General features: G+C 40.0%; 1 protein-coding gene across 14 annotated transcripts in view; it reads right to left on the minus strand.

Annotated features, from left to right (window-relative positions):
• cacna1aa (calcium channel, voltage-dependent, P/Q type, alpha 1A subunit, a) overlaps window positions 1–13,814 on the minus strand; it is a 138,040-nt gene that overhangs the window by 96,497 nt on the left and 27,729 nt on the right. For 13 of the 14 annotated variants that reach the window (XM_084743614.1, XM_084743610.1, XM_084743609.1 and 10 more), the window contains exons 1-2: window positions 6,766–6,866; window positions 5,316–5,455 (exon numbers count right to left, since the gene is read on the minus strand). In XM_084743614.1, coding sequence (XP_084599740.1) covers window positions 5,316–5,455; window positions 6,766–6,858 — 233 coding nt within the window. In that variant the 5' untranslated portion in view covers window positions 6,859–6,866. Of the gene's footprint in view, window positions 1–5,315; window positions 5,456–6,765; window positions 6,872–13,814 lie in introns of those variants that run through there. The other variant, XM_084743617.1, reaches the window with a different exon arrangement.

Genomic DNA, 13,814 nt, shown 5'->3' on the forward strand with positions numbered 1-13,814 from the left:
AGTACTGGTGTTCAAACAGCAAATAGGGAAATAGAGAAGGAGCACCAGGGAAAAAACTCACTTCAACCACAGACGATATATTGAATATTAAATTCAAACTAATCTAGTTAATCTTAACTTATCTTCTACTAAACAAAGTAAACCCCCATAAAATTAGAATGAGGTTATATAAATGAAATCACATATCTTTTTTTCCCATATTTATAAATGATCACAGGGCCAGATTGAGGTAGTTAAAGGACCGGATTTGACTCATGGACTACTGATTGAATAGGCCTGCTATAAAGTGCCCCATATAGTATTTACTTATCTAAATGTGACAGCTGCTGGGAGTTGCAATAATTTTTCACAATAACCTCAAAACACATTTCAAACTGCGAGACAAGCTATTTTAAGAAAGCATGATTTCACAATCATTCCAAAATAACAACAAGAGTGAAGGAGACTTTTTATAGTTCGAGATCAGTCATTATTATTATTGCCATTATTTCACCGTGAACATAGATTTAGTCAATTTTAATTGCAATTGATTACAAGGCCACAAGCAGGTTTCCTTCCTTTATTCCTTTACTTCCGTGTACCAGTCGTATCTAATCAAAACAACCTCAATGAGGGTACAAACAGGAGGAATGGAGGGGAGGAAGCGAGCCAAGAATGGCTGTAAACTAAGGGTAATTGGACTAATAATCAATAGTGGGCATAAAAAACAACTAGCTTATTCCCAGGGCCAAATCACTCAGGCAATTTAATACAAGAGATAAGTCAACACGCACACTTGGCCACAGAAACAAGGGTGCACACAAATCCTCTGACATCCAGCGAGGCTGTAGTGTGAATAGCTAATCTATTCAGACGTGTTAAGTTTGTCTTTGTATGTGAATGTATGGAAGCAAGTGCACAAGGATTGAGAAGGAAATGGAAAGGAATGTTTGAAGTGGAAATGCATGTGTGTGTGTGTGTGTGTGTGTGTGTGTGTGTGTGTGTGTGCGCGCGTGCACATTGGACAGTGTATTATCAAAGGTTTCGGCCAGAGGTGAGGAAAAAGGCCAAGTAGCCTTTCATCTTCAAAGAGCTGCACTGCTAAAAACACAACCCCCATTCATAGAGAGCACAACAAAGAATGTGTGTGTGAGATTGTGTAAAATGTATTGACTTCAGTCAGTGTACATAATGTATCATGGGAATATACAGTATGTGTGTCGTAAGTACCGCAGCAATATATTCTCTGTCTGTACATATTGCTGCAGCTTCCTGCTTCACTGCAAAATGGTAACAACACAGCTGGTATTTTACATCACAAAACAAACAGTTTACTTGAAAAAACAATCTTTTAAATAATGCTCCATTTATGCTCCATGATCATTTTAATTTCACTTTCCCTGCCTTATTCCTGTTTGTCATTTTCTAACACATTTTTCTACAATCATTTTGTTTTTCTATATCTTTGCTCCCATTTTACATCATGCTTCACTTCACTTACTGTAAATCCAAATTTGCAAAATACTGCCTTTGATTTCACCAAATCAGACAAAGTCTGTGCCATTTCCACTGACTTTTCATGAGTACCTGCGTGATCAGCCATTTCTCAGACTCTACATGTACAAAAACATTTTTAGTCAAATTTCTTGCCCCAGACATTTTGATAAACCACTTTTGGTGCCCTTGTGATCATCCCCAGATCAGCAGAAAGCTCACATCTGAAGGGGCAGGAGAGAAAAGACGGATAGAAGGGTCGGGCGATGTCAACCACATTGGCATATGACGATCTCCACGGTGAAACATGGCGATGTTGTTGCTAAACATGGCTTTGTTTTGGCACCACATATCCGTAAATTAGTTGTTAGACACTTAGACCAAAAGTCAATTGCAACTCCAAAGGGACATAATACTTTAACAGCAGAATACTTTTTAAATCACAATGTTACGATGGCAGAGGGCTCAGTGGTCGATGGCTGGCGCTTCTGAGCTACTGTACATGACAGCCTCCATGGGAGAGGATCTGCTCCCACTGTACGTACTGTGCTCATTCTAACATGACAAAAACACAACAAGTCTTATTTCCAGGTGATTAAACACTAATGAAAACATGCTTATGACTATTATATTTAATTTCTACCATATCCTCACAATAAATCTTACACACTGAACCTTTAAGGCCACGTTCTCATTATTGTCAAAGAGTCTTGGTGAGTTGAAAGAGTCTAAACCTGCATACAGGTAGTTTACACTTAAATATTAGAGATGGGTTGTCACTACAGACATGGGACACTATTTTCCACCAATAGCGCAAAGCGGCACACAGTGCAGTGCAGCTATCTCTTTTATTTTCTGATAGACGCAGTTGTCATTTTGAAGCCCAGTGCCCAGGTTGTGTAAGTAGCAAATGTGCTTGTGCTCATCAGTGCAACAATGGACATTTTAGTCTTAAAATGAGGCGTGGTCAAAGCAGTCAAAGAGGCTGCTGTCAGTCATTAATAATAGTAATATTTCCATGCATTGGGAGATGCATCATCCTATTTTGTTCACCTGCAAAGCATCAGCTATTGCCTGAAATTTGAACTGCCTTGCGCTTTACTTTGCACCTAAATTATGCACCATTTACATAGCAAAGTGGAGTTGGACCCACAATAAATGCACTTGCACCATGTATTTTAGACCCTGTAGATGCTCTAAATACAGCCCACAGGCTTTACTCTTATCTGGATATTAGCTGTGAGCACATTTCTGCTTGCATGTTGGATCAACATGTCCACTACACTAACAGCAATGCATGTGCCTATAGGAGACACTGATGATTTACCTGCTGCGTCATGCTCGCTCGGTGGTATTCACTGTCAAAACTTAAAGATTTCCTATTATTAAACGCAGAGGGAGGCCGATTATGTGAGACCGGGCATTAGCTGGAAGTTTCAAGAACAGCCTCACTTCCTTCTGCTCTCTTCATCTCACTACGTCCTGCTGTCTCACTGACACTCGTCTTCTCACTTCTCTTCTCTCTTACAGTCACTCTGTTGTGCCATGCTGAGATGAGCTTGGCTTCATGATTGCTCCTATTAAAGCATAAGGACATACTGCCAGACTGCTCACTCACTCAGTGTGTGTGTGTGTTGTGTGTGTTTGCGCATATATGTGTGAGTATGTGTGTGTGGGTGTGTGTGTGTGTGTGTGAGAGAGAGAGAGAGAGAAAGAGAGAGAGAGCTTCCCTGGTGCTTCGTCAGCAAAGATGCGCAAGGTTTATATAACCCATGAAGCTCTCCAAATCACCACATGCACACACACACACACACACACGCACACACACAAACATGCAGTGACCTCAACATATTAATCAGTGCCAACACTCCCACACAAGCATCACACAGGAAAACAGCATTACTGCTGTCAAAATGCAGTGATTTAGAGAAGCAGTTTAAGCATGTTGTTAAATGTTTCAACAGGAATCAATAATCAATTCTTAAGCTTTGTTAAAGATCTCAAGATGTGCTGTGGCACATTTAAGGCAACATCAGCTTTGTGCTTCAGTTAACTGACAGTCATCTAGTACAGATTCTCCTCTTTTCACTAACCCTGTCACTCATGCAATCACATTCATCTAAATTACATTAATATTTAAACACAAACTCCACCCACACACCACCATGAGACAGTAGTAAACATATGATCACACAGCCTGCAATACCTATATCAGAAAATGTCCTTTCCACATGGATGGATGGAAGGATGGATGGAGACATGTTGAGAAAACAGAATCATGTGCAACTTCTCTACATCACTGAAAACCTGTTTGCATGTGTGTACACACAATCCTTTTGTGCATCTTTGCTCCTTATATTTCTGTCAATCCAACTTATTATCTATTTATTTATCTATACATTCGGTGGTGGAAAGAGGCTGAAAATCTACTACTACATTGCTAAAATATTAATCAATTACAAGTAAAAACAGTCTCAAAAAAGTCTCAGTTACTTTTTAACCGTTGGTGTTACTGAAAATGTATTATCAATAATGGTTTCTGTTTCTCCGGGTCTTGTTTGTTTCAGTTTGTGCTCAGATAGCCTGATTGTCTACAAAAATGCAGATGAAAATGATGAAATGCAGATGAAAGATGACTATAAAAGTAACTAAGTAGATTACATAGTGTAATGCATACTTTAGTACGAGTGAAAGTACAGACTTGACTACTCATAAGTACCCAAAAAATACTTAATTATAGCAATTTGAGTATTTGTAATTAGTTACTTTCACCCTTGCATAGATTGTAATAAAATATAAGATGAAGGCAAATAAATAAATGTGACTGTAAAAACAATAAATGTTTTATGTTAAAATGTTTTACTGTTTAGAGTTCATGATAGCAAGAGGAAGCAGTGTGTGTGGACAGGTGTAATACTTAAAGGCTCTTCCCTGGTTAAAATAGGCAAAGGTGGGCTACAATATTCTGATCGGTGAGAGTAACTCTATCGTGCTAATTCTGCCATGTAATCAAGTGTCAGCTCATCCTCATTGACACCTTGTCTGTCAGGCTGCATTCCATTTCACTGTCCCTTTACCCTTGTTTTGACCTTCTCATTGAGAAGTCAACCACAACTTTGCTTACTGAGGCAATTGTTTAGCCCTTTCCTTTCTTTCCAAAGGACTATTTAGCATCGCATCTTAAACTGCACACATTTTAATTATTGATCCTTATACATGGCCTGCGATCTGGTGTTAAAGGTGTCAAAATCACAGTTGGGGTCCTATTTCATGTTGGAGCTATTGTACTGCTACCCAGTGTTTTCTTTTTTCTGGAGGATGCAGTTTTTCCCTCCATTCCTCTTTTTGTTGTTTCTTTCCTTTCAAAGCCATTACCTCTCTGTCTCTACCTAACACCTGTGAATTGTCTTGCATCCTCTTTCTTCATACCTTCTATCCAATGCCTGTTCCCTCTGCTGCGCCCCAACCCCCCACCACCAACCCCATCCCTCCGTCTCTGTGTAGATTGTGGTGACATTTGTTCACTACCCAGGTTGCTGGCTGCCTGCAGTTCTGCTCTGTGATCTGACTGCTGCCTCGCCCAGAATGGGGCCATTCATTAGGGCAAAGGAGCAGGGACAGGACACTCACAAACACACACGTGAACAAACACACATAAAAACGCATGACAGACCACTTCATTTTGTCCAGATGTAGTGGAATAAAGCAGGGGGGAACCACGTTTAATTCTGATGCTGTTTTTCATTATTGTGTGTGCATTTTTGAGGATTTTCCTGTGCATGCACTTCATGTGTGCCTGTGTGTTTGTAATATATGTGTCTGTCTCTTTGCTCGCCACTCACCCTGTGAGCACCACCACAAAGTCCATGACGTTCCATCCATTCCTCAGGTAGGAGTTCTTGTGGAAGGCGAAACCAAGCGCCAGGATCTTTATTCCAGACTCAAAACAGAAGATCCCAATGAAGTACGGCTCTGTATCATCCTGAGGACAGAGAGGAAGTGAGCAAAGGAAGGGAAGAGGGAGAAAAGTAGACATGGAAGGGTTAAAAAGGAATTCAGAAGGATATCTTCACACATATGTGCTAACTTTTTGTTTGTACCAGCTTCACTGTGCATTCTAAGAAAATAAAGGCTCTAACCAGAACCATAAAGCTGTCGGAGAACCCTTTTTAGCTCCTGGTGGAACATTTTATAAAGCTTCCAGCCCTTTCAGAGAGTTCAACCTAGATCCCAAAAAAAGGGTTCTACCTACAAACATCTATGAGAGGTTTCACCTGGAATCCCTGTGAGAGGTTCTAAAGAAGAACTATGGTGCTATGAACTATGGTGGGATGGTTCCACCCAGCTAACAAGGACCCAACCAGGAGGTTCTACTGAGAACTTTTTTATGTCAAGGATTCTATCTAAAACCCAAGCCAGGGTTTCTAATAAGAGCCCTTTTATTTCCCAAGGGTTTTATCTAGAACCCTCCCTGGAAGATTTACTAGGTACCCTTTTACATTACAAGGGTTCTATCTGCAACACATCCAGGAAGTTCTACCAAGTACCTTTTGTATTTCAAGGCATTCTACCAAGATATTCCAAAGGTTTTATCTGAACTCCAACACAAGGTTCTAAAAGAACCCTTATATATTCAAATAATTTACTTAGAACCCGACTAGGAGCCTCAACCAAAAACCCTTTCATATTCCAAGGGTTTTATCTAGAACACACCCAGGGAGTTCTACTGAGAACCCTTCTGTAATATGGTACAAAGAACCCTTAATGAAAAGGGTTATTTGGATGAAGAGAATTCTAAATGGAACCCTTAGTGTTACAAAGAACCCTTGACTAACCCTTCAAAAAAGGGTTCATCAGAAGCAAAGTGGTTCTGTGTGGAGCTCAGTCCTTCAAGGAGAACCCTTTTGGAGTCCTTATTTCTAGGTGTGTGTTCATGTGGACATGTAAGAGGAATATGAGTGTGTCTACTTGTCACTATGAATGTTTTACATTTATAATATGACATTAGCACATATTATTGTAATTCTGTGTGTTTTAAATATTGTGTATATATTATGTGTATTCCTGTGGTATCTGTAAGAATGTGTTTTTAATTTGTCATAGTGCACAGAACGTTTAGTCCATTACATTTAGGTAAAGAGATGAAGAAATCCCTGTTTTTCTTTTACTGGAGCAGCTGCATGCATCTCATCTGAAGTAAAATCAATGAGGAGTCAGAACGGTCACCTGGATTCAATCGTGTTTACGCACGGCTCACAGGCTCACATACTGTATCATGTGTGTTGAACTCACCAAGCGCTCAGACAGCGGCGTCTTGTCCCCGTCAGGCAAATGTTGTTCCAGAGCCAGGACGATGCAGTTGGCAATGATGGTAGCTAGAATCATCCACTCAAATGGAGTGAGGGGGGTTCAGTCAAGGAAAAAACACTTCGAGACATAAATCCAAACAGTTTCCACCACAAATACAAGTACACAACATTTTAAAAATACATGGCATGATAAAGTGCTGTTTTGTACATAATCATAGCATGATGCACCTTACCTTTAAGCTAATTAAATCCTAATTAACAAATATTTGCAGATCAGGGTACCTGTCTTTACATGTTTGTTGCTATGTTTCTTGTCCATACCTTTGTTTGAAAATGCCTTGAAAAAGGGTTTTAATTTAGCATGTCCAAAAGTCATTATTGTCAATCTTATGTACAGTATTTTTCTATACATTTCTATCTATAATTAAGAAAATATGACAATAGATCTGTGATATAGATTATTCACTATACTATGTACTATTTATTAATTCATTTTCTGAAAGATGAGTGATTGTTTATCGATACATCTTAAATTAGTAGGTTAGTACTTGCAAAGTAAATGCAAATCAGATCATCATTTGATTGAAAAGATGTGTCCAAATGTAAAGTTGCACTAACAGTCAAAGTGAAGATTTAAGCTCTTATTATTTTGTCTTGCACTCTAAAACTATAAACACCAGGGCTGCTTCAAATAGTAGTTTTACCATATGCAAATGTATAGGCACCACGAAAAATATAAAAAACAATATTTACTCCTTGGAGAGTTCCTATTATGTGTTCCTGAGAAAGTGTCCATGGAAACCTTAACCTTCCCGCCAGTGAGGCGCCCGCAGCACCTGCTAGCACCAAACGGCACACAACAGTATGGTGGTACTTGGAGAGCAGTATTTTCTAGTGGAACACGGTTTAAAAAATTTGAGAAAGAGTGTGACCAAAAAATTCTCTAATAATTAAGGTAATATCACCACTCTAATGTCAAAGGTCAAATGTATGTAATTCGAATGCTGTAAGTATAAGCAAGTTAGACAGCAGCAAATGGACCAGTGCTTGGCTTCTCACTGCCATTGCTGCCTGTTTTTACACACACACACACACAAGCCACCATTATGAGTCAGTTAAATATGTTCTGCTAAGTGTATGTTCTGGTAACACACCACCCACACAGACAAACAAAACAAACACACATACACACACACACACACACACAAACAGACACAGGCTACATTAAAGTGTTAGTAAGTGGTAAGTGGTGGCGGGCCTGGACAGCGAGTGAGATTTATTGTGACATCACCGTTTGGCTCTATGCACAAAACGTCTAACGGCTACTTCAGCGATGGAGAGAGAGACAGAGAAGTAAAAAGAAAGGGAGAGCGTCTCATTGTACATCTAATTGTGTTTGTCACAATCTCTCCCCCTCTCTGTCTGTCTCTAACACACACACACAAACACACACGCGCGCACACACACTGGTGGTGTCTTCTTAAATCAATCCCCGTGTCTCGTTAAGGTCACAAGATGAATAGTTACATTTTAAAGAGAAAATAGAGGCTGAGTGGAGGAACAGAGAGTGACTGAGGGAAAGAATGTGAGCATGAATGAGTGAAGGAAATGAATGAGTGATCAAGAGAAGAGGAGGGGGGACAGGAGAGGAAGACGACAATCAGGGAAAAAAGAAGAGTGTGACGTTCATAATAAATATTCTGATTATGTATAGCATGACTGCATTCTATTCTATTCTATTTTATTCTATTCTATTCTTCCTCCTCTTCTTCACCTTTTTCCTACTTGCTTGCTTCCTCTGGGAGCAGCCATTCCCCTGGTAGCTGGAGGAGGGGAAAAATTGAAAGAGAGATTGAAAGAGACAGAAAGGAAGAAGGGGGCTATTTATGGAACCATACATCATATGTGTGTGAGAAATGTCTGTTACATGTACACGCCTGTGCGAGTGTGTGTGCATGTGTGTAGAGCTCAGTGTGCACGTTTTCTCCAGTCATGATCAACGGGAGCTACTCTGGCCTGGTCCAAGCCCACAACCTGTGTGTGTGTGTGTGTGTGTGTGTGTGTGTGTGTGTACGTTCAAGGATGGGAGCAGACAAGGCCATCATTTTGACCATTTTCAAATTTCTATGTGCAATAACATTTCTTAAAAGTTCCTGTATTTTCATTTAAAATATTTTTTTTATATATATAAATTACATAAAAGACAAATAAAATGTGATCATTTTTACCTATTTCGATTTTCAGTTTCACAACATTAAACTACATCTAATTAAGTAATCATTACAATTTACTACACACAATGGCATACATATTGATAAATATATAAATACATTTATACACACACAATATAACATTTACATTTTGGTGCTATTTCAGATTTAAATAGATAAAAAAGAATAAATGCATAATCTATCAATCTGGTATTTAACATGAGAGATAACAGAGTTTGGAAGTCATGGAAGTTATGGAATTCTGGCGCTTCTGGTGTTGAAAATGTAATCCAATACCTAATTACCTGGTGTTAAAAAATAAAGTCAGTAACCTAATCTAAGTTTCACAGTGGTTTTATTGGTATTACCTTTATTATTTAGCTGAATATAATGTTTTATGTTCATCATCAAGTATATTAATTGTTCGACAGTCTATTTCTTACTTTGTTATGTGCAAATGGACATTTAGGTTAATAACAGTGATCATGTTCATTTAAATGTAGGCCTACTTTGTTATCCCCATGTGAATGCATGCGTGGGTGACTTGGAGCCTGTCCGCAGCTAATCTCATGTACTACTGGATCAATCAGCCTAATTTTTGTGTACATTTTGTGATTCACATTTATTTCTGCGTAGCTATCATTAGCAGCTGTACTACCTGTAAATGTTTATTTAGATCAGATGTTGAGTTCTTGGATGATGACAGCATTTTCACAGCTGGAAGGCAGAACTTGCACTGTACTGATGTTGTCCCCCTTTTCTGGCTTAAATACAAAATAATGTTAGAATCTCTACCCAGTTAAGCATTTTTGTCACAAGGGGCCATGATAGTGAATTGGCGACTGTAGGATTAGCTGGTTTCATAGAGGCCAGAGTGGTGTAGTGGTAGTATATCATTCTTTATTTTTATTTTTATTTTCTTTTAATTGTAATCCTGCTAATAATCTGCACTTTTACTAAATACATCTGTAATCTGATACACTCATTTTTTTGTGTCCTAATTATGTAATTCTGTTACATGTAATCTGTTACCTCCCAAGTTTGAGTAAGATTGTGATCACGTGCGTCTGTTTGATTGCTACCAGGCCTGCATTACTACAACACCCAGGGCACCACTCAATTAGCCTCCCTGACCTCCAAGCAAAGTGTGTGTGCATGAATGTGAGCGTGTGTACATTATATATATGTGTGTGTGTGTGTGTGTGTGTTGGGCTGTGAGAGGGCAGGGTGTCAATGACTGAAAAAGGGAAAGAAAGAGAAGGATAGTGAGAGAGGGAGAGAGCAAGGAGACTTGGAGAGAGACTGATATAGACACACAGGGACAAAGGGACAAATGTGTGTGCACGCATGTGTTGTGTATTAGAAATGCTCCTTGTGCTGAATGACTGTTTGTTGTGTGTGTACTTGATGGCCATTTGGCACATTGTGTCCCTGCATTATGTTCCAAGCTGCCACATGATTTGCTCCCTCTTTACATTGTGTGTCTGTATAGGTGAGGTTGAGTACTGAAACGCTACGCTACACATATGTTACCTACGGGACAGATCATAACGCAGATCATGCTGCCCTGTACCAGAGCAATTGATTGAAATAGTCACCCTTTGGTGTGGATGTTACAAATACATCACCAAATGTGCCTAGTTAATATTTCAGCAACACTCGCTCTACGTATCTTTGGCAGCATGTGGACCTCTGTTAGCTAGTAGTGGCCGTAAATACAGCTAAAATGCTAAGCTAAATGATCTAAAGTGTGGCTGTATCTTACTTGAAAGGATTCAAACGCTGTGCGGCACACGTTTAAAACCATGTAAGGGCATTTGGCGATGCACAGGACACACACCGTGCTCCAATGCTTGTGTGACCCCATGCCAAGCACATCAGCCAACAGTGTTGGCATCGGTGAACCCAGCGATGATTTTTACTAGCCAACGCTGAGCCACTGGCTGCAACAGAAACTCCTCACCAACACGGTATTTAATGCACTGCGCTATTTAGTATGTCTGAAATCTTCATGAAACGCAGACTATCAACAGAGAAATATTACAGCATGCAGCCGCAGCACATCTGCAACGACAGCATAACAAGGAGGGAATCATGTGCGCGTCCTCTGCAACATAAACAACAGTGTTGCCCTGGTGACAGGCTGCTGTTGCAGGGATGAGTCTGAGAGACGAGGGGTAGGGATTTTATTTTGAGTGGTGTGTAAAATGCTCTAAATAAATTTTAAAAATGTATTCTGAATAAAAACAATGTTGAAAGTTAGAAGTTTGGACTTTTATAATAGAAATTACATTTTTATTATCACACAGAGAGTAAAGCACCAAAAAAAAAGTTAACTGTTGGTTGGGTACTGGTAAATAATTCCTGGCACTGGTATCGGTATTGTATTGGTTGAAATGTGAATGGTACCCAACCCTAGTTACCCTAACTGTTACTTAGTGTTAAATTAGAGTAACTGGGTTGGATTTTTATTCATTATGTGAATTTGTTATATAAATGTAAGTGTTTTTGTATTAATTTATATATTAAAGAATACTTTAAACTAGTCATCTTCAACGGGGCTCCACAACCTCTCAGTTACAGCAAGGGGTCCTCCAAATTATTGTAAAATTACTTTTTCAGTTTTTTTTTTTTTATTAAACTTCATCTGAAGATATGTCTGAAAACACATTAATAACGATCATGAAAGAAAAAAATAGGAGAAAAAAAAGAACCCCGAAACACTTTGTGTGAGCCACTGACATGACTTTGTTCATTTTCAGTGCTTCAACTGAGAAACTGTATATTCCTGTGACACATAGATCGTAAGGTTGTGATGTTTATAGTAACTTTGGCATTCCCTCTGACGCACAGTCGTCACTCACGGGGAGCAGCCTGCAACCTGTTTCTGACAGAGCCTTCAGTGTTAAATGGCTATTATTTGTGACGTGTAACCAATCAGACAGTGCTGTGGGCGGGACACTGAGTAAGAGTACAGGGTGTAGAATTATTATACATTATAGTGTATATGATGTGTACATGTAGAGACACATATACTATAATACACATTGTTTATTATATTAAACTATAATACAGTATACTGCATTATTGTTATCATTATTGTTGTTTTTTATTATGATAACTTATTATTAGACAGTACTTTCTAATTATTTGGTGACTACAGATGAGAAGTGGCTTCACCAGAACATTTTCTCACTTTATTTATTGATCCAAAAAAAGATCCGCTTCGTGACTCAAAACCGTGATACGATCTGCATCACCCCTACTTAACAGTTAAAATATTCAACTGTCATTTTGTGCTTCCTCTTTTAAAGCACCGGTTCAGGCATTGTTTAGGCACCGGTATCAGAAAAATCCCTAACGATACCCAGTGTTTGGAACATGTACCTATAGTTAAAGATGCCCCCAGATAGAGGCACACATACACATATAAATTCAGATTATGAATAAATGACTCACACTCGGCCATAAACCTTTCAATAATGAATCTCCTCTTCTTCCTTCTTCAATGGCTATATATAGCAACATGCAGGGCTAAAAGCAAGGGAAGAATCAGGGGGGTGAGAGAGAGAGAGAGAGAGAGAGAGAGAGAGAGAGAGAGAGAGAGAGAGAGAGAGAGAGAGAGATGAGAATATGTTGCTCTCACACCCATTCTCCCGCCCTTCATCTTTCTAATGTTTTCTTTGTCCTCCGTCTCTCTCCCTCTCTCTGTTGCCTCCCCTGTGTTTCTCGCTCTACCCGTGGTTCTGCATATGCTTGCTTTTTATTATCTGTCTAGGTGTGTGTGTGTGTGTGTGTGTGTGTATATATACACTGTAATGGGGACAGTAGTAGGTCGTAGACGGAGATGTCTGGCCAAGAAAAGGGAAGTGAGGCCCTCAAAGTACGCCACTGGAGCCAAATGACGCACGCACGCACACACATACGCACACTCCTGCTGGCCTTTTCTTAACCTTGTCCATCACCGCTCCATCCCGTCTTCATGTTCCCCCTCTTTCCCACCTCCTCTCCTCCCCAGCAAAGCCCCTGCCTGTTCCTCACTGATATATTTTTCCCTCCACCTGCCCTGTTAAGCCTCTTCTCTGTCTTTTTTTTCTTCCTCTGCTTCCCGTACATTATTCTATCTCACTCCCATTTTTTCATCCCCTCTGCTCTTTTCCCTCCTCACTCGTCTCCCGACGTTCTCGCATCTCCCCTTCCCATCTCTCCTCAGTCCACCTTTCTCTCGCCGAGTCCGCCCATCAATCATCCCTATCTCCATCATGCCATCTCCATTCAATATCGAATGAGATGCCGCATCAGCAAACGCGCGAGGACACCGGCGGCAAGAGACACGGTGGAGGGGGAGGAAGCTTGGAAGGAGTGAAAAAATATGGAAGGACGGAAGGAAGGAAGGAAAGAAAGAAAGAAAGATACTGTCCTGTGGGCACAGACATGATTGAAAAGAGTGAGTGGTGAGGAATAAAAGAGAGGGAAGGGGAGAGGAGGTGGCAGAGGGAGGCAAACGACAGAGAAGAGAGGAGAAAGGGAGAGAGGAAGAGCATAGAGGAGTGCTGAATGAGGGATAAAGCCAGAGAATGACAGAGGGGTGTGAGAGTATTGCGGTATTTTCTTCTCCTGAGCGATGTGTATGCTCTGCCGAAAGTAGGTTAGTGGCAGAACGCACACACACACACGCACACGCACACGCACATAAAGGGAGGGGGAATGAGACTATACATCATGCTGTCACATACAGTATGTATGAGTGTATGTATGTGTGAAAGTGACACACGCCACAGTATAAATCACTGCGGTCCTCACATGCTACCATATATTGACA

This window comes from Lutjanus erythropterus, chromosome 19 (assembly GCF_056507025.1).
Source record: "Lutjanus erythropterus isolate fLutEry1 chromosome 19, fLutEry1.hap2, whole genome shotgun sequence".
NCBI lineage: Eukaryota > Metazoa > Chordata > Actinopteri > Lutjaniformes > Lutjanidae > Lutjanus > Lutjanus erythropterus.